A 24,466-nucleotide genomic window follows, 5' to 3' on the forward strand; every position below is an offset into this window, starting at 1 on the left:
TAAAATTTCCATGGGAAAGTTTCCCAGAGTTAAAGATAGCCAAGTATACCCTTCAAAGAGAGCTGGCCGGAGAGCCCACGGCTGGCTGGATGCCGAGAGTGACATGCGCCTTGACTCAGCTGGACAGCGACTACATTTGGCCGGATGGGCCTAAGTCCATCACTGAATTAAAGGTTTTTTTTTTTTTTTTTGGTTTTCATTTGGATTTTAGGATCCTAAAGAAATGATTATGGTGCCTTGAAAGATCAGTACTTCCTAAACAGCAGACATGAGGTCAAGGGCAAGTTAAACACCGTTAGGGAGATTATTTACGTTGCATATATATTTTTAACTAATTTTTTTAATGAAAATACCAGAAATGTTATCTCTTGAACTTAAGAGTTGTTTAACGTGAGCTTCAATTCCAACTCCAAATTTCATGGGAAAGGAACAACTGATGCTTGAGTTTCCTTCTCCTCCCCTCCCTCCCTCCCTCCCTCCCTCTCTCTTTCCTTCCTTCTTTGCAGTGCTGAGGCTAGAACACAGGGCTTCAAGAATGCCAGGCAGGTGCTCTACCACTGAGCAATGTGCTCAGGGATTGCAATGCACTCAGTACACATGACAGGTATGGCAGACTGTGGCCAGGGATCATCTCTGCGAAGGATTTTATGGAGGGTTGTTTTACATTTACAGGATAACCCATATCTTCTGGGTATTTTTTGTTTGTTTGTTTTTTTGAGACAGGGTTTCTCTGTGTAGCCCTGACTGTCCTGGAACTTGCTCCGTAGACCAGGCTGTCCTTGAACTCAGAGATCTGCCTGCCTCTGCCTCCTGAATTCTAGGATTAAAGGCGTGCGCCACCACTGCACAGCCCCATCTTTTCTTAAGAAAACCTTTTGTGTTTAATGTAATATCAGACCCAATTTCCTGAGTTTCTGCCATCTGAAGATGAGAGACAGACGATGGCAAGGGGAAGGACTGGAGAATGTCACCGAGCAGAGTGAAAATGCATTGTCCATTCCCATCACAGCACAGGAAAAAAGACATATATTCACCTGGCTCATCAACACTGGACACAACCTGTAGTCAATGAAGTAAGACTATGCAGGTCTCAGTGGGAGGGAACCTGATCAAAATGAATGCAGCTGATTCAGTGAAAGTGGGTAGGCAGTCCCTGCTGGGGACCCCAGATCCACTCTTTTTAGTGAGCTCATAGCCTCAGAGCAGAGAAGACACTTCTGTGTTCCCAGACACCTCTTTTTAATTCTCTACCCCACCCCTCCATATCTTAGTTTAGAAGGTTCTTCTAAGTGGGAGACTCTTATAGATCCTTCAGAGTTCAACTCCAACAGCTTTTTGTAGGTTTTATTTGTTGTTTTGGTTTTTGTTTGTTTGTTTTTTTTGAGACAGGGTTTCTCTGGGTAGTTTTGGTGCCTTTCCTAGAACTCACTCTGTAGCCCAGATTGGCCTCGAACTCACAGAGATCTGCCTGGCTCTGCCTCCCGAGTGCTGGGATTAAAGGCGTGCGCCACCACCGCCCGGCCCAGAAAGGATTGTTTTAGACTGCCTTAGTGTCATTTCCTGTTGCTGTGGTAAAATACCCTGACAGAAGCAATTTAAGGGAGAGAGAGTTTATTTGGCTCACAATTCCAGGTTCTAATCCATTATTATGGGGAAGTCAAGGTGGTGGGCAATTGAAGTAACCAGCAACAACACCGCATTCACTGCCAAGAGCAGAAAGGATGAACCGATGCATGCACTCTTGCAACCAGTTCACCTTCTTCTCTTGTACAAAGCTCAGGATCCCTTACCTACGGAACGGCGGCACATGTGGGTAGCCTTCCTGCCTCAGTTAACACAAGATAACCTGCCAGTGACATGCTCACAGGCCAGCCAGTCTCACTGAGACTCTTCTCTAGAGTTCCTCTAGATTGTATCAAGTTGGCCGTAAAAACTAAAATTCATAGACCCAGGAAGATGAGTAAGACCCTTGTCACAGGGAACCAGGGGAAGGAGACGGTAGGAGCAGGGGACATGAGCATCAGCGTTATAATAAACAAAGTTGTTAATGATCACATAAGAACACATTGTCATACCACATTGTCCTGCCAAAGATCACCTCCTGATGGTGTACATTTTACAAGTCACTAGTCAGAAAGGTGTCTTTTAAACGTCCTTTAGGGCCCGGGCACCTCAGGCATGGGGTATTCACTTAGCATCAGGCACTGTGTTGGATCCTCAGAACCCACCCCTAAGTGTCCTCCATATCTATTTGTGAACACACACATGAATAACCGTCCAGGCTTTATACTCTGCTCTGCTTCTCTGGGCTGAACAGAGAGTTATTTGAAGCAATATCTCCTTTGGTGGTTCTGTGCATTTCATCCACTGGAATGGCTCAAACTCGTTTCTACAGGAGGCTGATTTTCTACCCATAGTATCCTGGAAAGGAGGAGTTGATGGCTTTATCTGCCACACTCCTATCTTCGAGCTGTGCGATCCCTCTTCCTTGCAGGCCTCCCGTTATAATGACATCTCTCCTGTGACATCACTCCCGTTATAATGACCTCTCTCCTGTGACATCACTCCCGTTATAATGACATCTCTCCTGTGACATCACTCCTGTTATAATGACATCTCTCCTGTGACATCACTCCCGTTATAATGACATCTCTCCTGTGACATCACTCCCGTTATAATGACATCTCTCCTGTGACATCACTCCTGTTATAATGACATCTCTCCCGTTATAATGACATCTCTCCTGTGACATCACTCCCGTTATAATGACATCTCTCCTGCTATGCCCAAGAAGCTTTCACCAGAGTCCAGATGGGGCTTCCCAATCTTGGACTTCCAGTCTCCCAAACTGTGAGCTAAAGAGCACTTTTTTATTTATAAAGTACCCATCTTGGAGTGTTTTGTTATAGCAACAGAAAATGAACAAATAAGCACATTCATATCTAAAGTGGAGAATACCTTTTCCTGGATGTTTTCTTCACCCACAACCTTTTGATAGCTTGTGGTATGATAAAAAAAGAATGAACGACAGGACATCCCCAGTTACACCATGGCTGTCAATGTTATAAATAAGGGAACTATTTAATTTATTTTTGACACATAAAATAAAAATAAATAAATCATTTGGGGCCGGAGAGACAGCTCAATGATTAGTAGCACTAGCTGTTCTTCCAGATGACCTGGGTTCAATTCCTAGCATCTACATGGCAGCTCACAATTGTCTGTAACTCCAGTTCCAGGAGGTCTGACACCCTCACACAGATAAGCATGCAGGCAAAACACCAATGCATATCAAATAGAAATAAATTTATTCTTGTGACAGGCTCTTGCTATGCTACTCAGGCTGGCCTCACACTTGTAGCAATCCTCCTGCCTCAGCCTCCCGAGTGCTGAGATTACAGGTGTGAGCCACTCTGCCCACCTCAAATTATAGATTTTAACTGAGTGTGTCTTACTAACATATTCCCAGTATAACGGCTTAAACAAGCTAGGAATTACAATTAACTTCTGACCCCTCAAACTTGAGACTTTGAGTTCTTGGTTGTGAGAATTTTCTAGTAAACAAAATAATCTTTACTATTAATCAGACAGTTTTAAAAGCCACTACTATTCTGATTTATGGAGAGAGACAAATACCCTAAAATATTTATACGTTCTTATCAACAAACACTAAACCTCAAAGGTACTTTTGAGATAACAGAAGCAGTTATAAACAAAGAACTCAAAGCTCCATAGTTTTGCTATTTCTACACAGAACTGGAAGTCACAGTCTATGGGCCATACTAGCTGGAACCTGTCAAGTTCATCCGAAATGACCCATTATGCTGGCATTTTCAAGGTCTCTCCCAGGCTACTATGGTCTCATCGGTGGCCAGGTCATCTTCCTTATAGCTTTGAGATCTCATCTCTATCTTTTCATTGTCTCTTTGATAGGTTCTTTAAGCAATGGGGGTCCCCATGGTCGCCTTTTTTCTCCCTTCCTCTCTTTAACTGATGATTGCAGGCAGGTGATTTATAGCATGTGTGCTGGCCTTTCCCTTTTTCAGAGATTCCTCACGGGCTCCTCAAACAACAGGGCATCAGGCGTTCTCTCCCTTTGCTAGCAGCTGCTCCTAGGATGTCTCCATTTTTATCACTTTCCCTAGAACTCTAGATTGGAGACTTTGTGACTAGATTTGAGTTCTCTGCTGGCTTCGCTCCCCACTCCCATTCATCCACCTGCTGCTCCATACCGGAGGCCTCTGGGCTCTTTCCTTTCTCAAGTATCATATACAATTCAAAGCATTTCCTACAGCTTGTAACTTTCTGCTTAGCAACCTACAGTGAAAGTTACAATCCTTGATCCTACCTATGCCCGAGCCTTCTGAGCATAACTACAAAGTTGTCTTCACCAGCTCTGCAAAACTACTAGCCTTTAAAATCTGGAAGAAGTTGCTTGTTCAGACCTGATGTGCGCACACTGAACTCTGCTCAGATTTACCCTTTGCTTTATTGTCTGCTAGAGAACTCCTACTCACATCCTTCAAAGCCCAAAGTGTGGGCCCCTGTGTAGCTCTTCCTGTCCATTCAGGAGTCTAACTAGCAAAGCTTATTTTCCAGTATAGCTTTGCACTGTTGCACTCATTTGCATATCATAATGATCTTGGGGATGGGGAGGTTGCTCAGTTGGTAGACTGCTTGCCCAGCAGTTACAAAGCCCGGGTGTAATCCCAGCACTGCATAAACTAGGGGTAGGAGTGCATATGATCCCAGGACTTGAGAGGTGGAGGCAAGATCAGAAGTTCAAGATCTTGAACTTGGCTTCTTAGTGGGTTCTTAGTCTGGAATACAGGCCTGTCTCAAAAACAAACAACCAAACCACCACAACAAAAAAAGGAATGATCTCCCTACAGTAACTGCTTTGGGTCAATGGAAACGTACTAGGGTTTGGCTTTGCTGAGAAATCATCCAGGGAGTCTTGTCAACTGGAGGTTGTGTTTCAGGAGGGCACAGGTGGGGCCTAGGAGTCTGAGATATTGATCTAGCAAGGGTTTGGGCTGCTGCTGGCTCAAAACCACACTGACTATTAGATAGCAGGCACCTCTCTATCTTCCGGGTCTACCATCTAATAGTCAGTGTGGTAGACATGTCTGTCACACATCGGCTCTGTAGCTAGGATGTATGTTGCAGCAGGGGACACCTATGCCTGCCATTCATTTACCTGTTAGTATTTTTAGCACCTTTCTCAGAACTTGGTGCACATGGATACCTCAGAAATGTTGGACTAGCCTAGAGGTCTCTTTGAAGCCAACACAGCCATTCCCAGCCTGCCTTCATTTGTGTGCGTGGGGCTCCTTTATTTTATTGGTGGGGATTTAACCCACTTTGATCAACATTGCTCTCATCCAGCTGCCTCAGAGGTTCCTTGCCTTACCACGGAGAACACCTGGGTAAACTCAGTGCAGGTTGAAAGACTCTAAGTGAAAGCACATTTAATATGCGGAGCTTAGCCACATGGCACAGTGCAGAGGGGGTGGATGTCTCCTTGTGATCCAAATTCACAACATAAAGTTCAGGTGTCTACTGGTTTTGCACCAACCAAAAATTGAAAAATTATTGTTGGAGGCTAAGGACACAGCGCAGTGGGGGAGTGGTTGGTTCTCATGTGTTGGGGCTTGAGTTTTTATCTCCAGCATTGTAAACAACAACAACAACAACCCAAACCCAAACCACAGAAACATTTGAGATAGGTATAGTGGCACAAGTCTATGCACTCAGGAGGCAGAGGCAGGAGGATTGCCCAAAGTTCCAGTACAGCCTTGTCTACATAATGAGTTCAAAGTCAGCCAGGGAGGGACACATAACAAGACTGTATCAAAAAACAAAACAACACAATAAGCCAATGAAACGGTTCATCAGATAAAAGCACCTGCCCACATAGGTTTGATCTAGGGACCCACAGGGTGGAAGTAAAGAACCAGCTCCTGCAAGTTGTCCTCTGAGTTCCACATGTGAGCTGTGACATGTGCATGCATGCACACACATGCTAAATAAATAAATACAATTGAAAAAAAATCAAATAATGACCATAATAAAAACCCTAAGTTGAGTAGTGGTAAGACAGGGAACTGTCTGTGGTTGGCTGCCCAAGGACCCCAAAGAGAGTTAGAGGCTTAAGAGCAAGGAAGTCTACCTAACGCAGCTGTGGGCAGGTGTTTCGACTAGAGCTACTATGGGAGAGGGCACCAGAAGAAGACAGCAGTGAGCTTTGCAGTCGTGACACGCCATCTGAGGCCCAGCCACTTCCTGTGGCTAATATACCAGGGAGAGGTTTGCACAAGCTTCATCAAGAGGGAACCAGAGAGGCCAGAAGACCTGCAGCAGCTCACAGGACATACATATTTAACGACACGCTGTAGAGTCTACATTATTTATAGTACGTCAGGATACCCTCTGGCAGATTTTAATTGCATCACAAGCGAAGGGTTAGACTGCTGCTTTGTTAATGGACATTTGGCTTTATAGTGAAAAAAAAAAATGAGTTGACAGGAAAACGGTTCCCCGGGAGGAAAGAAACGATGCTCAGTGGCTTGCTTTGGGAAAGAAACCGTCCATGGTTATCATTTTAACCCACAACTTGCGTTTTCCTGATTGCTCATGGGAGGTTCTGATGGATGACAATTAACATCCAGGGACTGTGTTTAAAATCACACGGCTGACATTAAAAACCAGGTCACGGGCTGATGAGACGGCTCTCCGAAAGGAAAGGCAGTGGGGGGTTGAAGAGTGCAAGTGTAATGGCTTGAGTGTGATCCCTGGACCATGGAGAAGTGGAAGGAGGGAACGAGCTCTACATGGCTGTCCTCTGTGCTGCCTGAGTAACCCTGGTGTGCCATCACTCTCTCTCACACACACACACACACACACACACACACACACACACACACACACACGGGACAGGGGGAGAAACAGAAGACACACATACACAAGAGAGAGAGACAGACAGACAGACACACACACGAGAGAGAGAGAGAGAGAGAGAGAGAGAGAGAGAGAGAGAGAGAGAGAGAGAGAGAGAGAGAGAGAAGTGTATCACACAGCTGGTGCAGACAAGAAGATCAGGAGTTCAAGGCTAGCCTCGGCTACATAGAGAGCTTGAGGCCAGCACAGGCTACATGAGACACTGTCTAAAAAACAACCAAACCAATATATGAAGTAAGATTCATTAAAACCACTGCATAAGTCTTTCTACATCCATCCATGTGGTCTTATTTTACTTTGCAGATAACTGAGCCTGTTTCTAAAGCTCAAGTAATTTAGAGTACACAAAAAGAGCAGAACTATGTCCACAAGCTCCACACCACAGCGCCAGGAAGCTCAGCCTATGAACTGATCTTGTTCATGGAATTCTTGGGGCGATCTGGACAACTCATAGAAAAAGTTCAGTCAACTGTGTAATTACAAGTGTGAGGAGCAGGCCTCAGTTTCCACCTGTAGGCACCTGGTTTGAAGGCCTTCCTAGTGGTTCTTACAAATCTATCCAACTTCCGGGGCTGGCAGATATTGGCGCCTCTACCAGGTTTGTGTCAAAAGATCAACTTGGTCAACAAAGCGTGCCTGAACCTAAGCCCAGAAGAAACACCACAAATCAGTATGAAAAAAGACTCTGGGTGATGGAAACTAACTGCAAACTCAAGTTGTTCTGGTTTGGACTGCTGTGAGCGAGGTCACACATTGGCTTCATGCTGAGGAAAAGCCAAGACAAAGGACAAGATTCCACCGACCGAAGTAAATGTAATAAGAGACACAGAAAGATGACTCCATGGTGGCTTCCTCTGAAGCCCCAAACACTTCAGCTTCTACTCCAGCACACTTGTGCCCACACTTACTGCTCACCTCAGCACACTTGTGCATACACTCACTGTCTCCCCGACTGTTGCCCCAAACAATCGCTGCCCTCAGAGTTCTACATTTCTCAGTGACAAGTGGACAGGTGGGGCAGCAGCTGCCTGGCACAGCTGCACTCTGAAGGCCAAGATCAGGAGGGGGCAACTGGAAAATTCAGTCCCAACTGCTATCTTGGAGGTGGGGTGGGTATTTATTAGCCCAATGCACCACTGGAGGAACCCGGGGTCTTTAGTAGTATATTAAAAGACCCAGAGTGGAAAATGTCAAAATGCAACTTGAAAATGAAAGAAAACAACAATTCCTCAAGATCCTTGAGGTATTGCACACTCAGCTTTGTGCAGCGTGTGCAGCGTGTGCAGTGTGGCAGTGTGTCTGTGTCTGTGAAGATGCATGGGCTGGTGGGATGGCTCAGTGGGTAAAGGCACTTGCCATGCAGACCTCATGACTTGTGTTGAATCCCTGGACCCATGGTGGCATAGGAGAACTGACTCCCCAGAGATGACCTCTAACCTACACACACACACACACACACACACACACACACACACACACACACACACACACGAAGTAAAAAGTAAAAGCCTGAGTCCTGTGGTGTTTTGCATCAATACCACGCCTTTCCCCAGTCTTTCCGATCCTTGTCTTCTTATAAATACAGAATTTTTTTGCATACTTGTGATCAGTAGATAAATAAATGAAGGGATCATGTTTATTTTTTGTTTCCAAGGACCATTTGATCTGATAATTCCAATAGTCCCATCTCTGCAAGAACTATGAATCTGGCTTTCCCATTAATGTTGTTGGACTAGCAAGTGAGGAGAAATTAGTTTGACCTGTGCAATAGATTGTACTTGGGATCTCAGACAGTTTTTAGTAATTTAAAACAGAAATTGAAATTTCAAATTTAAAAAGTAGAATATACTTTAAAAAGACTTTATTTTATGTGTATGAGTTTTGTTCTTTTTTAAACAAACAGATTTATTTATCTATTATGTATACAATGTTCTGTCTGCATATATTCCTACGCCCCAGAAGAAGGAACCAGATTTCATTATTGATGGTTATGAACCTCCATGTGGTTGCTGGGAATTGAACTCAGGACCTCTGGAAGAGCTGCCGGTGCTCTTACCCTCTGAGCCATCTCTCCAGCCTGAGGAGTTTGGTTCTTACAGAAGTCTGTACATCACACTGAGTGCCTGGTGCCCTCCTTGGGAGTCAGAAGAGAGTGGCAGATCCTTCTGGAACTGTGGTTATGGACGGTTGTGAGCGGCTGTGTGGGTGCTGGAAATTGAATCTGGGCCAGCTGCAAGAACACTGGCCAATCTCTCTAACCTTATATTTTTTAATGACTTCCCCCTCAAACTTTAGAGAAGGAGGATAAAAATCAGGAAAAATAATGAGTCTATTTTTTAGACAAGGGGGATAAAAATCAGGAAAAATCATGGGTTTATGCACAAGTCTGGAAGCTTTTCAAAAGACTGTACATGTGTGATTCTGAATGAACATTTTCCTACATTGTAACTACTTCACATTTTTTTTTTTGTTTTTTTGAGATAGGGTTTCTCTGTGTACCTTTGGAGCCTGTCCTGGAACTCACTCTGTAGTCCAGGCTGGCCTCGAACTCACAGAGATCCGCCTACCTCTGTCTCCCGAGTGCTGGGATTAAAGGCGCGCACCACTACCTCCCGGCACTACTTCACATTTTTAGTACCTGGTTAGAACAATCATTTCACTGTTCCATTGAAGAACAGCATAGGGCCGGGAGTGTGGCTGGGTGCTGGAGTGTGTGTATAGCATGCATGCACATTTACTGTTTCAAATAGAATTTTCACATGGCTTAAAACCATATGCTCAATAAATAATAGCTGTTCTTAGTACAGCATTCTGTGAGGCCCAATTTGCTCTAGGGATCACTTATATTTTATGTACATATATAGCATGTCTTATGACATTGTGTTTTAAAATGTGGGATATGATGTATTTGGAGATTGTGAAATGGTTTTGTGGGTTTCAGCGAGAACTTTATCAAGAGTGACATAAAGGAAAAGCTGTCTGGATACATTGTATATAGTGTTTGGGAAACTTATTTCAGTTGTATGCATGGAGCATGTGTCTACAAAGTATATCTCTTCTTGAGTTGCAATAAAAATCTGGAAAGTTACTTCCGAAGCATATATTCTTCCCCATCCCTCCATAATAGGGAATGAGCCCATGCCTCCCATGTGCTAGGCAAGCGCTCTTCCACTGAGCTACATCTCCAGTCTCTAGAAGCATGTATTTTTAATGAACACAATAAAGAGAGTATTCATTCTAGAACAAAGGAAAACACTTACATATTTTTCTATCATTAATAATCAGATCTCTTTTGTATTCATAGAAATGATTGTCTAGCTTTATACGTGGTATTAAGGGTATTCAAACCATTTAAAAGAAGTTTTCTACCCTTTTTTTATGAGTCTCATTAGAGATTTAGCATCTGTTGACATTATTTTTCCACAAGTGGATTGCCATTCCTCTTCCATTTGTCTACCAGATACAACAGTGGGTCCAAGGACTCCTAATCTTCAGCTTGCTATTCTCCAGTGGTGGCTTATCCCCATGGCCAAGATGTGACAATCTCCTTTATGACACACAGATTTATAACAAAACAGGTTTTCATTTGAAACAGGTAAGAATTGTAATCAGTCTACAAAACACTCATCCATCCACACACATCCACCCCCTCCTTCTTAAAACCCTCTAGAAATGCATGAAATCTCTTGTCCACATCACCATGTTGTAGGCAGAAGAAAAAGAACCAATTTAGTTGAGTTCTGTGCTGTTCATTTCAATGCTGTGGGGTGGAGGGGCAAAGTAGGAAACAATGAACATCAGTCTGGAGGGGCCCACTGTTAACATTTTGTACCTCTTGGGGGACACTTGGAGGAACCCCACGCGGCGCTGAAAACTTGAAAATCGCAATCACCTCAGTATTGAGTCTGCTGCCCTCCGAATTCACTGAGGGCTGTGCTTTGGAGAACAGCTGTCAGGGGGGCACTGGATGGAATTCACAAATGTGCCACTTCATTTTTCTCTGGTGAAACCGTTGGTTATTTAAAGGTAATATTCATTTTGAATGGAAGGGGCTTTCCATGGAAAGTAAGTAGAGAGACTCCAGGAGGTGAGGACGGTCCCAAGGGTCCCAGAATAGACACTGGATATACTTGTTACCATTTGCTGAGAATGCACTCTGAACACTAAGTCAGGAGCTGGGCACACAGAAGCTTTTTTAAGCAGGTGAGGACAGAGACCATAGCTGCACTAGCTAAGGTATTCTCAAGAAACAGGACAAGCACAGACGAGAAACACCACCCTTCAGAGGGAGCTGGTGAAGAGCAACAGATGTTATTCAAAGCTGTGATGTTCAAATTGAGCCATGGGGAAGATGTGAGGGTGCCTACCTCCGGGAACCTAAGGTTATAAGCACAGTGTCCGTTCAGGACATTGCATCTGAGGCAAAACAGTGTGAGTGCATCAAATTCGGAAACAGCAGTTTCTTAGTTTTAGCTAAGCCAGTGGTTCTCAACCTTCCTCGTGCTGCGCCCCCTTAATACAGTTCCTCACGTTGTGGTGACCTCCCCCAGACATAAAATTATTTTTGTTGCTACTTCATAACTGTAATGTTGCTACTGTTATGAATTATAATGTAAATATCTAGTATATACACAAAAGGTCTGAGGGGGTCCCCTGTGAAAGGGTTGTTTGACTCCAAGGGGTCACGGCCCACAGGTTGAGAGCTACTGATGTAAGCATTTGATATGCCTAGGATGCTACAGTTAGCTAGAGACTGCTGCCATGCTCAGTGAGTTAGGGAAGAGCCGAGACAAGGCTGGAGAGGAGGCCAGGGCCACTGCGGTTTCCATATGTAATTTAAACAGGAACACACAGAAGCTGGGCTTACCCCATTGCTAAGGCACAAAGTGCTAGGATTTAGTTGGAGGTGTGGTCTCGTTGGTGCAATGCTTGTCTAACATGCATGAGACCTTGAGTGAGATTCCCAGAACTACAGAAACTAAGCCTGGTGGCAAATGCCTGCGATCCAAGCATTCAGGGGGTTGAGGCAGGGGAATGAGAAGTTCAAGGTCATCTAAGGTTATCCAGGCCGGCCTAGAAGGTAGGAGTCACTGTCTCAACCCTCCCTTGACCAAAACCAAACATACAAAGCCCAAACAAGACAAAAAACACCAGCACAATCTAGCTAATATAAAGATTGTTCAATAAACTTTGCTACATCAAAAGAAATATTCAGCACTTTTGATTGATGTTTTATTTATGACTATACCCATTTTCAAAGCTCATGTCCCCTTTGACTCCTGCTTCTTAACACCCTCTTGGTGCTTGAGCTGAGCTCTCTATGGTAATGATGGGCTGTTCTCCATATAATCACCACCCAGGCTAATCTTCACGGCTGTGGGATCCACTGTGTTAAGTTTCTATTAATTTTCTTATTAGCATACATTAATTGTATAAGATAGTAGGTTTCATTATGGCATTTTCCTAAGTAAGATGTTTATCATGTAGTCTGAACACAGGAGAGATGCGTACTTTTAGGTCTGGCTTATTTCCTTTAGCAGGTGGTCTACAGTTCCATCCATTTTTTTCCCCTTCAAATGACATGATCTTGTCCTTCTTCATGGCTGAATAATACTCCCTTTGCAGCCTTATCATAGACAGCTTAGCCCCTTCCTTTACATATGCCATGAAGACAGTTCTCAGGGTTTCCTCAAGGAAATGCTGTTTCCATAAAGCTTTCATCCTATCTTGAGGTAAATTCTAAAGCTTATGATTATTAGGCCACATGTTTTCACGGCCTTTTGATGCTCAGGTGAAAGGCCGCCAGAGGGCCTGGTACTTACTGTTTTGCTCCAAGTGAGGCCTGTGGTGTGGTGCTCCTTAATGTAGGTCTGAAGCTCGCTCCAGATGTTGAGATAGGACTTGACCCAATCCACATGGCGCAGATCACTTTTGTTACAAAAGAGAGCAGAGGGGAGCAGAGTTAGCATAGAAAATACGATTTCATCCTCCGTCATCTGGAAGTTAGAGCTCCGGACGAGTCCAGAGCAACTGTCCTCTTGCCAGAGGAGAACACTGAGAAGGTGGGTAGTCCTGAGTGCTCCAAAGAGAAGCAGGAGGACGGTGAGTGCTCTCAGCTTCAGGTATGGGGAGAGCCACAGAGAGGGGGACCTGGCCCCACGGAGCTGACATAGGAAGTGTGCCGTTCCTAGTGGAGGTGACTATGGAGAGCAGAGTATTCCTTCTGACCTCCTTCCTATGCAAAATACAGAACAGCCTGCTTCCAGGAGTGGGAACAGCACAAAAAAGAAAAAAGGGGACAAAGTCATCCAGCTTGCTTTCTATAATTCAAGAGTTACTTGGTTTTAGAAGTATGATTGGCTTAGAGACTTCTTCCCACTATGAATGACGAGGAAGTTGGTATTATAAGAAAAATGTTTTCTCATCAGCAGGCAAGACCCCATACTTCTAAAGTGACTCTCACTGAAGTATCTTAATTGGATGCTCTTGACAATGTGAGCTATGTGGAGCTTGATCAGACTTTGTTTTATTGAATGAAGAGCTAGTTGAAAGCTTGCATTAATAGGGTTAGCACATGGGATTGAGAGAGCTGTTAGAATAGGCAAATGGTGGCATTTCTTTCATAAAATATATTCTTATTAATTCCTTGGGAATTTCATATTGGAATCACATGCATCCTCCTTTGTTGCATTTCTTTGGGCAATTTCTGGCCCCACAACTTCTTTCCCCCAGTTTGAAGGAAGTGGTGGTCATCAAATGAGAAAACATTGAGTTTCGAGTTGGCAAAAACTTGATGATACAAGTAGGCCACTAATCTGAAGATTACCATAGAAGGAGACCTCTTGAAGACATATTGTTTTCCTTGCCTAAAGTCTGCTGCAGTAAGCCAGAACACTAGGGAAAGTGAGCAGGGAGATGATCGATCATGCTTTGGATGAGACATGTCCCTCACAGAGTCCTATGTTTGAAGACTTGGATGAGACATGTCCCTCACAGAGTCCTGTGTTTGAAGACTTGGATGAGACATGTCCCTCACAGAGTCCTGTGTTTGAAGATTTGGATGAGATATGTCCCTCACAGAGTCCTGTGTTTGAAGACTTGGATGAGACATGTCCCTCACAGAGTCCTGTGTTTGAAGACTTGGATGAGACATGTACCTCACAGAGTCCTGTGTTTGAAGACTTGGATGAGACATGTCCCTCACAGAGTCCTGTGTTTGAAGACTTGGATGAGACATGTCCCTCACAGAGTCCTGTGTTTGAAGACTTGGTCCCAATGCCCTGCCATTGTTTTGGGAGCTTGTGAAACCTTTAAGAGGTGGAGCCTACTTGTAGAAAACTGGTCATTGTTACGTGAGCCTACCCCCATTTCCTGTTCCATCTCTGCTTCCTGACCTGCCAGGCCAGCCCTGTGGCCATGCCTTCCCAGTCATGATGCTCTGTATTTCCTGAACCATGAGTTAGAATGAACCTCCCCTGTCTTAGATTGGTTCAGTTGGGTATTTGTGATATCAAAGAGGAAGCAACTAGCGTGAGGATTGGAATCCTGATCACTCTTCAAAGGGGAAGACTCGGTGCTGTTTTCTTCTACAGTTTTAGATTTGTTGGCTATATGACTGGAATCTGTGAGGCTCTGCCCCACCTTCATGGTAAAAACCCCCAGAGTAAGTGGAGCTTCCTAGGTCTGCCTTGTTCTGTAAGGTTTTGTGAGGCTTTTAGTAAGTATCCTGGACACAGGAAACGGTATGTACAACAGCTGTAGGAGAGTGAGACTCACTTCAATGTAAACCAGCACTTGGTTTGCATCATGCTCTGCCTATGCAGATGTGTCTCATCTGTGTGTGTCCCCTTATACAACACACAGACATGACAATTTACACACACTAGAGATATCAGGTTATACATCTGACATGGCTTCTACTGAAAATTCGAGCAACCAATGAGAGCCAGATCTGTATAGGCAAATGTGTTTTTCTTTTAACCACTGAAGTGTTATTTTGAACTGGAGAAAGTTCCAGAACTTTGATAAATTCTAACAACCAATGAAGACCAAATCTATATATGTAAATGCGTTTCTCACTTAACCGTCGCAGTATTATTTTGACTTAAAGAACATTCTAGAAACAACTATGGGAAGGAATGACTGCATGGTGTCTTTTATCCGAAGTTAGTCTCTAGGAGATTAGTTGAGCAGGATCCAAACACATGGAAGCTGAGAAAGTTCCCTCCATTTTCATTGGCTCTGGAAGTTGTGAAGCCACACCTTGGCAAAGCCAAGGCAAGCGACTGCTCTGTTCATATAGAAAAGGGAGCCAGAAACTAGCCAAGCTAGTTCCCCAGGAAGCACAGAAGCGGAGTCCTTGGCCCACAGTCCTTTCGTTCCAACCACAGGGCAGCCTGTCTTTCAGCTTTCTCCTACAGGCCACGTGGGCAATGCAGAGAAGGTCTTGTGGGGAACTTGGGGGACCTACCTACAGATGGATGCTGGGCATGTGAGGCTCCCTATAACTGTTAATTCTCTTGTATAAGATATTCAAGGGGAGACCAGGACCCTGATCTGCACCTCTGGTCACATTTCTCTGGCTTATATATCTTTTTCAGGTATTCTGCTGATGAAGTGCATGGTGATGCTGCCTGATATTTTATATTTAACATTAGAAGTTGAGATCAAGGGGCAAAGGCTGAGCTGGGCCGCTTGGCACGGGCTCGTAGTGAGTGAGTTCAAGGCTAGCATGGGCAGCTTGGTGAGACTCTGTTTCAAAATGAAGAAAAAGTTAAGAGGGCTGGGGATATTTTTGTCTAGCATAGGGGAGGTCCTGAGTTCAATTCCTACCGGAATTGTTTGGTGTAGATGCAAGAATGTGGGAAATGCCAAACCCTTTGGTGAGGATACCCCTTCAGGAGAGTATACAGACAGCGAGTAGATACTTAGGGTTGGAGATGTTTATGAGAAACAAGCAGCAACAGTGGGTGGATACAGGCTTCTTTGGTGAGGAGGTGAAAATATTGCAAAATTAATTGTTGGAACAAATAAGTGGAATGATTCCTTGTATTATAATTCTCTATAACCTCACAAATATGTTACCAATATTCTTATATAGTGAATAAATATTGATTTAAAAAATAGCTTGGTGTGGTGGTATATACTTGCCTTCCTGGCACCGAGTGGGCTGAGGCAGGAGGATCATGAATTTGAAGCTAGTCACTGGGATTCATATAAGATCTTGCTTCAAAACCAAAACCAAAAAAAAAAAAAAAAAAAAAAAAGCCTCCTAGAAGACATCTCCTCCCCCCAAAAGATTCCACTTGGAAAAAAGCAATGCAAATTTTGAATGGGTACCATCTCGGCCAACGGGTTAGAACATGGTAGGTATTTGGATCTGCTATACATTTGTCTATGTTCTATGTAAAATGTGTCTTCTGGTTCTGATGCTCAGGTCTGCATTAGTAAGATAACTGAGGTGGTAATCTAGAGAATTCAGGTCCTCTGGCTTCCTTCCATCTGAGCAGTCTGGAATAAAGAAGAGATGTCCCCAGGAGGCCCCGTGCTTGGTGACTGATGGCCATTTCTGCTGGCTCCACTCAGGAGCTGGATGGGGAACTCCTCGAGTCCAGAGCCAGACAGTGGAAGACCACTTCTCTTATTTCTGTCTCAGTTCCTTCGTTAGTCATCAGGGACTGGCCATGGCACACTTAGCCAGCTGTGACCTCACTGGAGGATGAGGACTCTTGTGATAATCTGTAAATAGGTTAAGAGATATTTTCCTAAACATCTCCTCCACCTGGTCTATCTCCATTTGATTGTATTTTCCTTCTGACCTCTGATCATTCTCTCTAGGCTCCATTATCTGGGCTGTTGGATACCAGATCTTTCCATGCTGGTTCTCCAGACAAAACCTCTCGGTTCACCTGTCCTTTCAACAGCTGTTGAGTTTCGTTCAGACAACAGCTGTCTGCCCTCTAGATCCGATTTCAGTTCAGTTTAATCTGGTTTTGCTCCCTTTGGCCTGGTTCATGGTCTCACCCCTCTGGACTCCTCCATTCCTTCTGTTTAGTCATTCACTACCTCCGCTTTGGTTGGTGGAAGTTTCCACTGGGCTTGGCGGCACATGCCTGTAATTCCAGCACGTGGGAGACTGAGACAGGAGAACAGCCATGAGTTTGAGGCCAGTCTGGGATACATCAAGAGACTCTGTCTCAAAGCACGAAAGAAAAAAAAAGTTGCAGCATACAGGCTCATTCTTTAAGGACAGAAATCTATAACGTAGTGACATGTGGTCCAGTGGGGACAGTTATTCCCTGAAAGAGAACCAAGGCAGCTTTCTTTATAAACGGCTGTGACGTCTAGGAATCTGAGTCCCTTCTCCATGTGGCTTTCCCTACAAAACTGGAATTTTAAAATGTACTTTTTGTTTGTTTTTCAAGACAGGGTTTCTCTGTGTAGCTTTGCGCCGTTCCTGGATCTCGCTTTGTAGAACAGGCTGGCCTCGAACTCACAGAGATCTGCTGCCTCTGCCTCCCGAGTGCTGGGATTAAAGGCGTGCACCACCATGCCTGGCTAAAATGTATTTTTTAAAGATTTAAAAAATTTAAAAACTTATCCTTATATGTGTCCCCCTGTGTGGGTGTGTGCAGATGCATGTAGGTGCCTGCAGAGGCCACGTGAGGGTGTTAGGTCCCCTAGAGTTGAAGTTGTGAACTGCACGATGCAACCAAACTCCGGTCCTCTGGAAGAGCAGAAAAGGCTGCTAACCGGAACAACCCCAGTCCCTTATTTTGTTTTCTTATTACATTTATTCATGTAACTTTTGTGTGTATATGTGTTGGTATGCATTCCAAGGTGTGCACGTGGGGATCATAGGACACCTGGGGGAACTGATTCTCTCTACTGTGTGAGGTGAAGGAATTGAAATCAGATCAAAGCTTGCTGAGTCTTCTCAATGGCCTATTTATTTTTTGAAGACATGGTCTCATGTGGCTCAGGCACATCTCACATTTGCAGTGTAGCAAAGATGACCTTGAATTCCCTATCCTTCTGTTTCCGCCTTCCAAGTGCTGGGCCACAGGTTCGAAGCTCAAATACGGGATTTTAGTCTTAAGGTTACTCAGTGTGCCAATGAAGAGACTAGGACAGGAATTGGTGATTAAATATATATTACATTTTAGGAGCAAGTGTCTGACAGGTGGTCAACGGAAAACACAGCCAGTAAAAGAAGGTACATACCTGTGTTTGTAATCCTTCAGGACCCTGTTAGTGTAAAAGGTGGCAGCGTCATTCATCTCCTTGACATAAGGACCAGGTTTGGGGGACTGAGAAAACAGGACCGTCACCCAAGCATAGAAGAGAAAAAAACAGGATAAGAAAGAAAATACCTCTAAGAAGCAGAAGAAAAGCAACAGAACACTGGGTTAGCGTTCTGTAAAGGCTGGAGGAACATTTTCCCATCTCAGAGTAGGGAGCACTGGGCCTTCACAGGCTAACAGAAAGCTGGCACACCCAGCCTGGAAGGGGTCCTGATCAGTGCACCAGATACGGATGGAGGAACCTGAAGGTGGCCCCGGAGGTCCCCGAACATGTGACGAGGTGGAGGGTGGCATTCCATGCAGACTCACCACAGCTATCCACCCCAGGGCGGGGATGCTTTCGCTGACCGCAGAGAGGTGGTTGAACATGCTGCTTCCCCGGTTTTTCTCCCGGAAAGTCTGTATTTCTTGAATCTTCTCCGAGATGGGTTTCAGAAGGACAGCCACTTCGTTCTGTAGGCAAACGTTGGGTCGGTTACTGTGGACAGACAGACCCTCTGTGCACACTGGCCTGAGAGGACCACCCAGGGCTTGCCATGGGTTGGGGATTTGAAAGGAACATGCGACCATCTTGCGGAAGAGGGTGGTTTTCTTCATTATATTAATGAAACATTTCTTCCCTTCCCTAAACTCTCTCTTTCTTGCATTCACCCCACCATTCTCCATCTCCCTCTCTCCTTCTTCTCTTGTTCTTTCTTTCTTGGCAGTATTAGGGACCAAACCTAAATCCCCAATGGCATGCTAGGCAAGCGCTCCAGCAGTGAGCTCAGCCTCAGCCCTTGTTACGTTGATGCAGAACAGTCTTCGGTATGCCCGGGTACTACTGTTGTGGGTTCAACCAACTGTGGGTGGAAAATACTACAATAAACAGCTTGGGTGACAGACAGATCTGGATCCAAACAAGAGCAGCGGTAGCAACAACAAGGCTGGACGTGGTGGCTCATTCTTGGAACCCCAGCACTTAGGAGACTGAGGCAGGAGGACTGCTTCGAATCTGAGACCAGCCTGGCTAGAGGGTAAAATCCTGTTCCTACCACCACCCAGAAAAGACCATCGTGATGTCATGATTTATCATATTTTATGACCTTAGCTCGATTCGACTTTCTACACGGTCCTCAGCCCATGCACAGTCACATTCACTTGTGACTAATTCAACAAATGATTTGTCTAGTTACAGTAACATGATTTTCAAAACTATGTGGGCAGAGTTGCAAGGTACCACAGAGATGAGAGCCCCACAGCACCATGGCTGCTTTGAAGGCCTCACGGGTGATCTGAGTGTTCTCTGCTTCCTCCAGGCGCTGAAGAGCCAGATACAAAGGTGGGGTCTGTGTGTGCACGTGCACACCAAGGAAACAGCAACGGCCCTGCTTTCAGCAGAATTTTACTCAGTCTTGTTTGCAGGAGGGAAAGCGGAAAAGTTCCTCACAACTCTTTCATTAAAACAAACAAACAAACAAACCAAAAACAAAAACAAAAAAAACAACCAACATTTCAGAGCAATGCTTTCCAACCTGGCCTACACACTGGAGCCATCTGCCATCTCTCCCTGCCAAATACTCATTACCTGGTCTTGGGGATGACTGGGCAGGATTGGGAAGATCTGACAAACTCCCTAGGTGGTCACAGTCACTGCTGCAGTGGTGTGTCATACGCCAAAGGACAGTCCTTTGGGACATAAGCAATAGACCATAGGGGAAGAAATTACGCTCAGCCACAGCGGCTCCTAGGATCTGCTCTGACTGTAAACCCCGTGCTATGTCTTCTAAGGGAGATGCTATCCAAAGGGGCTTTGGAGTTAGAAAGACCTTGTTTCAAATCTCCCCTCTGCCACTTACCATCCACGGGGCCCTGAGCAAATCCCTTCAGCTGATCGTTGGTTGCATCTGGCACAAATGAAAGCTAACGACCTCTGCAGCCTCTAGGTTACAGGAGATGCTGTATTTTAAACCTCTGGCCCCAGGGAGGTACACAATAATTCCAAGTGATGGTTATGGCAGCCATGTAATAGTTCACATTAGAGTAGTAGCATGTTTCCGTGTTCTGTGACTAAATACTTAACAAGAAGCAACTGAAGGGAGGAAGGTCCCTGGAACTTTCTATGTAGACCAGGCTAGCCTCAAACTCACAGAAATTCTCCTGCCTCTGCCTTCTGATGACTGGGATTGCAGTGCACATCACCATACCAGGTTTGGAATTTTAACCTTTAGAAAGCAAATATTTCTCTCTCTAGGGACTTTTTCCTCAATTCAGATTCAATCACTGGATCAAAAGGGTGGTGCTTGTCTCCTCAGAGGCCAGTGGTCCTCAGCTGTGGCAAAGCCATGGAGAAGGCCCTGCTTGCTCTTGGCACTTGGCTAAACTGCAACATCTTTGAGAAAGGCCAGAATATCTAAATTCCTGGTGGGACCTGGCCTCTTGCCCCAAGAAGAGAAAGAACCAGAAACTGTGTATTTACAATGTTGGAGAGATTTATTAAGACCAACTTTGTTTATCTCTAACATCCCAAGAACAAACTGAAGTCTGAGGAGACACAGAATTCTGGAATATATTTTATATTGGTTATCTGATGGGAGCATCATAAATATCAAGAAAGTTCCCTTTTTGCCTTAATTTGGCAATTGTCTGAAGAACTTTCATCAGTTTAAAAAAGTCAAGAGAAGAGCAAATCCTGCTTCTACCAAAGCTAACAAACGCTTTACCCTTCACCCTGTGCCAACAGACCTGCTCGTGCTGTAAAGCGGTTTCTCTCCCCCAGTTCATCCCGAACTCTCATAGCTGGACTAAAGAATACCAGAGTGAACATGTGATTTCAATCAAAGCTTAGTGTGCAGACGTCAGTGCAGCAGCAGTGTGGGAGGACCTCAGACACCCTTCTACCTGCTTATTAGGCATCTTTTAGGAATACTCAATAAATACAGCTGAATTGCATTGATGTCAGTTAAGCTTACAAAAGCTCTTCCCACTATAGAAAGAGATTGTGTGTGTGTGTGTGTGTGTGTGTGTGTGTGTGTGTGTGTGTGTGTGTTGATAGGAACTGAACCCAGAGCCTTGCACAAACTAGGCAAACAGTCTACTTATTGAGCTGAATCCCCAGTAAGGCATCCTGTATTGTTATTATTATTATTATTATTATTGCTGTGTTTATGTAGGTTGTATGTGTACATGTACATGTGTGTTGGAGTGTGTGTGGGCAAATTCGTGTGTGGGTGCATTAGTGTGTGCATGTGTGGAGACCTGGAGTTGATGTTAGGTGTCCTTCTCAATTGCTCCCCACTTGTTTATTGAGGCAGGGTCTCTCACTGAACCCAAAGCTCACCAGTTCTGGTGAGTGTGGCGGCTGCTTTGTCCCAGAGCCTCTGGTCTTGGCTTTGTGAGTGTTCTGATCACAGGCAGCCATTATGTCTGCCCAGATTTTGATGTGGGTTCCGGGGATCCGAACTCTGGTGCTCATCCTTGCCGGGCAAGTGGGCAAGTGCTTTATCCACTGAGCCATCTTCTGAGTTCGGTGTCCTGGTTTTCCGTGTACTTATTTTCTTAGCATATAATGGTGGTGGTCTCAAGACACAGCTCCAGGGACTAGAGAGGGCATAGTTCAGTCAGTGCAGTGCTTGCTGCACAAGCTGGAGGACATGGGTTTGGATCTCCAGCGTGCACATTTTTAAGAAAGCTGTGTGTGGCTGCACCTGCCTGGAATTGCAGTGCCCGGAAGATGGAACGAGAGAAGATGGTGGGCAGCACCATGGCCTGGCCAGTCTCAGGAGCCAGTTCCAGATCCAGTGAGAGACCTCGCCTCAAAAAATAAGTAATTGAGGAAGACGCTCTTCGCACACACATACACCCATATATGTACACACGAACTCACACACAAAATACACGGCTGGTATATTTTGGAATGATTTTAAATTCTCTCCAAAACAAAACAACCAAAAAAAACCACATTTCCTGTGGGTTTCTGTTTCCAAAGACAATTTCCTGAAAGAAAATAAATTTCAAGCTGTGAAGACAAGCCTCCAAATCTTTTCTGTCCCTGGTGTCTGTGGAACAGACCGAGTCACACATGGTCCTATGGGAAGGGAAGAGGCCAGTGAGCAAGGCCGTGTTTTTGTGCTTGGGAGACTATCCCAGGACTGTGTCTTTACGGCCTTTGCATACTCTGAACTTGAAGAACAGGGCTCTGCTATCAGCTCCATCTCCATTTAGCTTCAGAAGGAACTGGACTGTTTTGCAGAAAGTAAAATGGAAGGGTTTTTATCAGCAAGCTTCGAAGAGACTACCCAAAAAGGCAAACCGAATCTCTCCGGCAGTTCTGTAAGAGAAGCAACAAACTGAACCTTGACCTTAAAGATGGGCACAGAATAGCAAGAAAACTGGCTAGTTGCTTCTAGAGCCAAGGGTTCTTTAAAAAAAAATTGCATTTTTATTTACTGATTTTGTGCGCACCAGGGAACTTCAAAGGAAAGTCTGTGGGAGTCAACTCTCTTTCCGCCATTCAGTTCTGGAGATCAAGCTCAGGTCAGCAGGCTCAGGGGTAGGGTCTTTTCCCTCACAGTCATTTTGCCAGCCTTTGGAACACAAGGTTCTTTAAAAAATTATTTATTTATCTTTAACTTTTAGTGTATGTATGTGTAGCTATGTGAGCTTATGTGCCTCACATACATGTAGGATTCTGCAGGGGAGAAGAGGGCATTGGATTCCCTGGAATTGGAGTTACAGACAGTTATGGGTTACCATGTGGGTCCTGGGAATTGAACCCAGGTTCTCTGGAAGAACAGCCAGTGCTCTTAACCCCTAAGCTATCTCTCCAGATCCTGGAATGCATGGCTCTTTTATAGTTTTATGTCAAGTAGAAAATGACCAAGTCATTTTGTAAAAAGATTTCTTTTTCCGATTATGAAATTAATATTTGCTCACTGGAAACACTGGAAAATATAGATGGGAAATACAAGTAAATAAAGAATATTCTAATTCCACCATGGGGAAAATTTCTATAGGTGGGTATTATAAATGTGTTCAAAAATAACGATACAATACAATAATGGCTGTTCAGTTTGAGGAGTCTTTGGCCCGGAGAATGGCTCCACACCCGTGCACACATGGGCATCAAGAACCATATTTAGTGGGTTATAAAAACAAGACAAAGCAGAAGGAATGACGCGGGAGGTGGATGGGTTGGAAAAATATGGGGCGATGGAGCTGAAGGACTAAAATGGGAATATTTCATTATGTACAAGTATGCAATTCTCAAGAATAAAGAAAAACATTTTTTTTTAAGATTGTAAGAGCCAGGGATCAGGGAGTTTGCTGTGAGATCGTGTCTCCTAGCAACATCAGAAGCTACATCCATATAGTCTCACCAACACGACCAAACATCACCCAGACGTGAGCCGAACAAGGGTGACACCAGTGACCATGTCAGATGGGTCCAGAAAGTGCCCATGAGGCCTGAACTCTACACCAAGAACTATAGGCAACCGAGAAAGGCTGGCAAAGGGAGAGGTGGTCTTCCCCAGGGAAGGGCATCTCAACTGTTCATCAGGGTCAAAAGGTCAGACCTGAAAACACACATACAAGTAACAGGATATGGACTGAACTAGTTAGATTTAGAAATACATATTAGGAAAATATATTCATATATACGAATATATATGCATGCAGTAACTGAGTGAAAAAAGAGGCTATGAATTTGAAGGAGAGGAGGGAGGAGTACATGGGAAGGTTTGGAGGGAGGAAAGAAAAAGGAAAATATTGTAATTATATTATAATCTCAAAAATTAAAAAAAAATAACAAAGAATGGTTTTGAGTTGAATTCAAGCCATTCAAACCAGCAAGCCTATCAATAGACAAAACTCCATCGATGCACTGTTAGTGAGTTGTACTGGGAAACTTTCTGTTGCTGTGACAAAATGTCAAAGGGAAAACAACTCAAAAGGAAGAAGTATTTGTTCGGCTCAGACTTCCCAGAGGTTTATAGGCCATGGCTAGCTGGCTCCATTGCTTTTGAGGCAAGTCAGAACTCCACTGGGGAGGCTGGGTGGGATGACATATTTGAACAAAAAAACCACCTTAGGGTGGTGGGGAAGCATGGTGAGGGGGGAGAGAGGCAGGATCCCAAAATATTCTTCATTGGCATGCTCTCAGTGACTACTTCCTGAAACTATGCCTCACTTCAGAAGGTTTTCACCACCTCAAGTGCTGCCAG

At 44.5% G+C, this 24,466-nt stretch overlaps 1 protein-coding gene across 2 annotated transcripts in view; it reads right to left on the bottom strand.

Annotated features, from left to right (window-relative positions):
- Cap2 (cyclase associated actin cytoskeleton regulatory protein 2) overlaps window positions 1–24,466 on the bottom strand; it is a 145,917-nt gene that overhangs the window by 25,779 nt on the left and 95,672 nt on the right. For both annotated transcript variants that reach the window (XM_052729652.1, XM_052729653.1), the window contains 3 exons: window positions 18,573–18,716; window positions 18,184–18,269; window positions 12,783–12,888 (listed from right to left, as the gene is read on the bottom strand). In XM_052729652.1, coding sequence (XP_052585612.1) covers window positions 12,783–12,888; window positions 18,184–18,269; window positions 18,573–18,716 — 336 coding nt within the window. The remainder of the gene's footprint in view (window positions 1–12,782; window positions 12,889–18,183; window positions 18,270–18,572; window positions 18,717–24,466) is intronic.

The sequence above is a fragment of the Peromyscus californicus genome, unplaced genomic scaffold (genome assembly GCF_007827085.1).
Source record: "Peromyscus californicus insignis strain IS unplaced genomic scaffold, ASM782708v3 Scaffold_8__1_contigs__length_139910024, whole genome shotgun sequence".
Classification (NCBI taxonomy): Eukaryota; Metazoa; Chordata; class Mammalia; order Rodentia; family Cricetidae; genus Peromyscus; species Peromyscus californicus.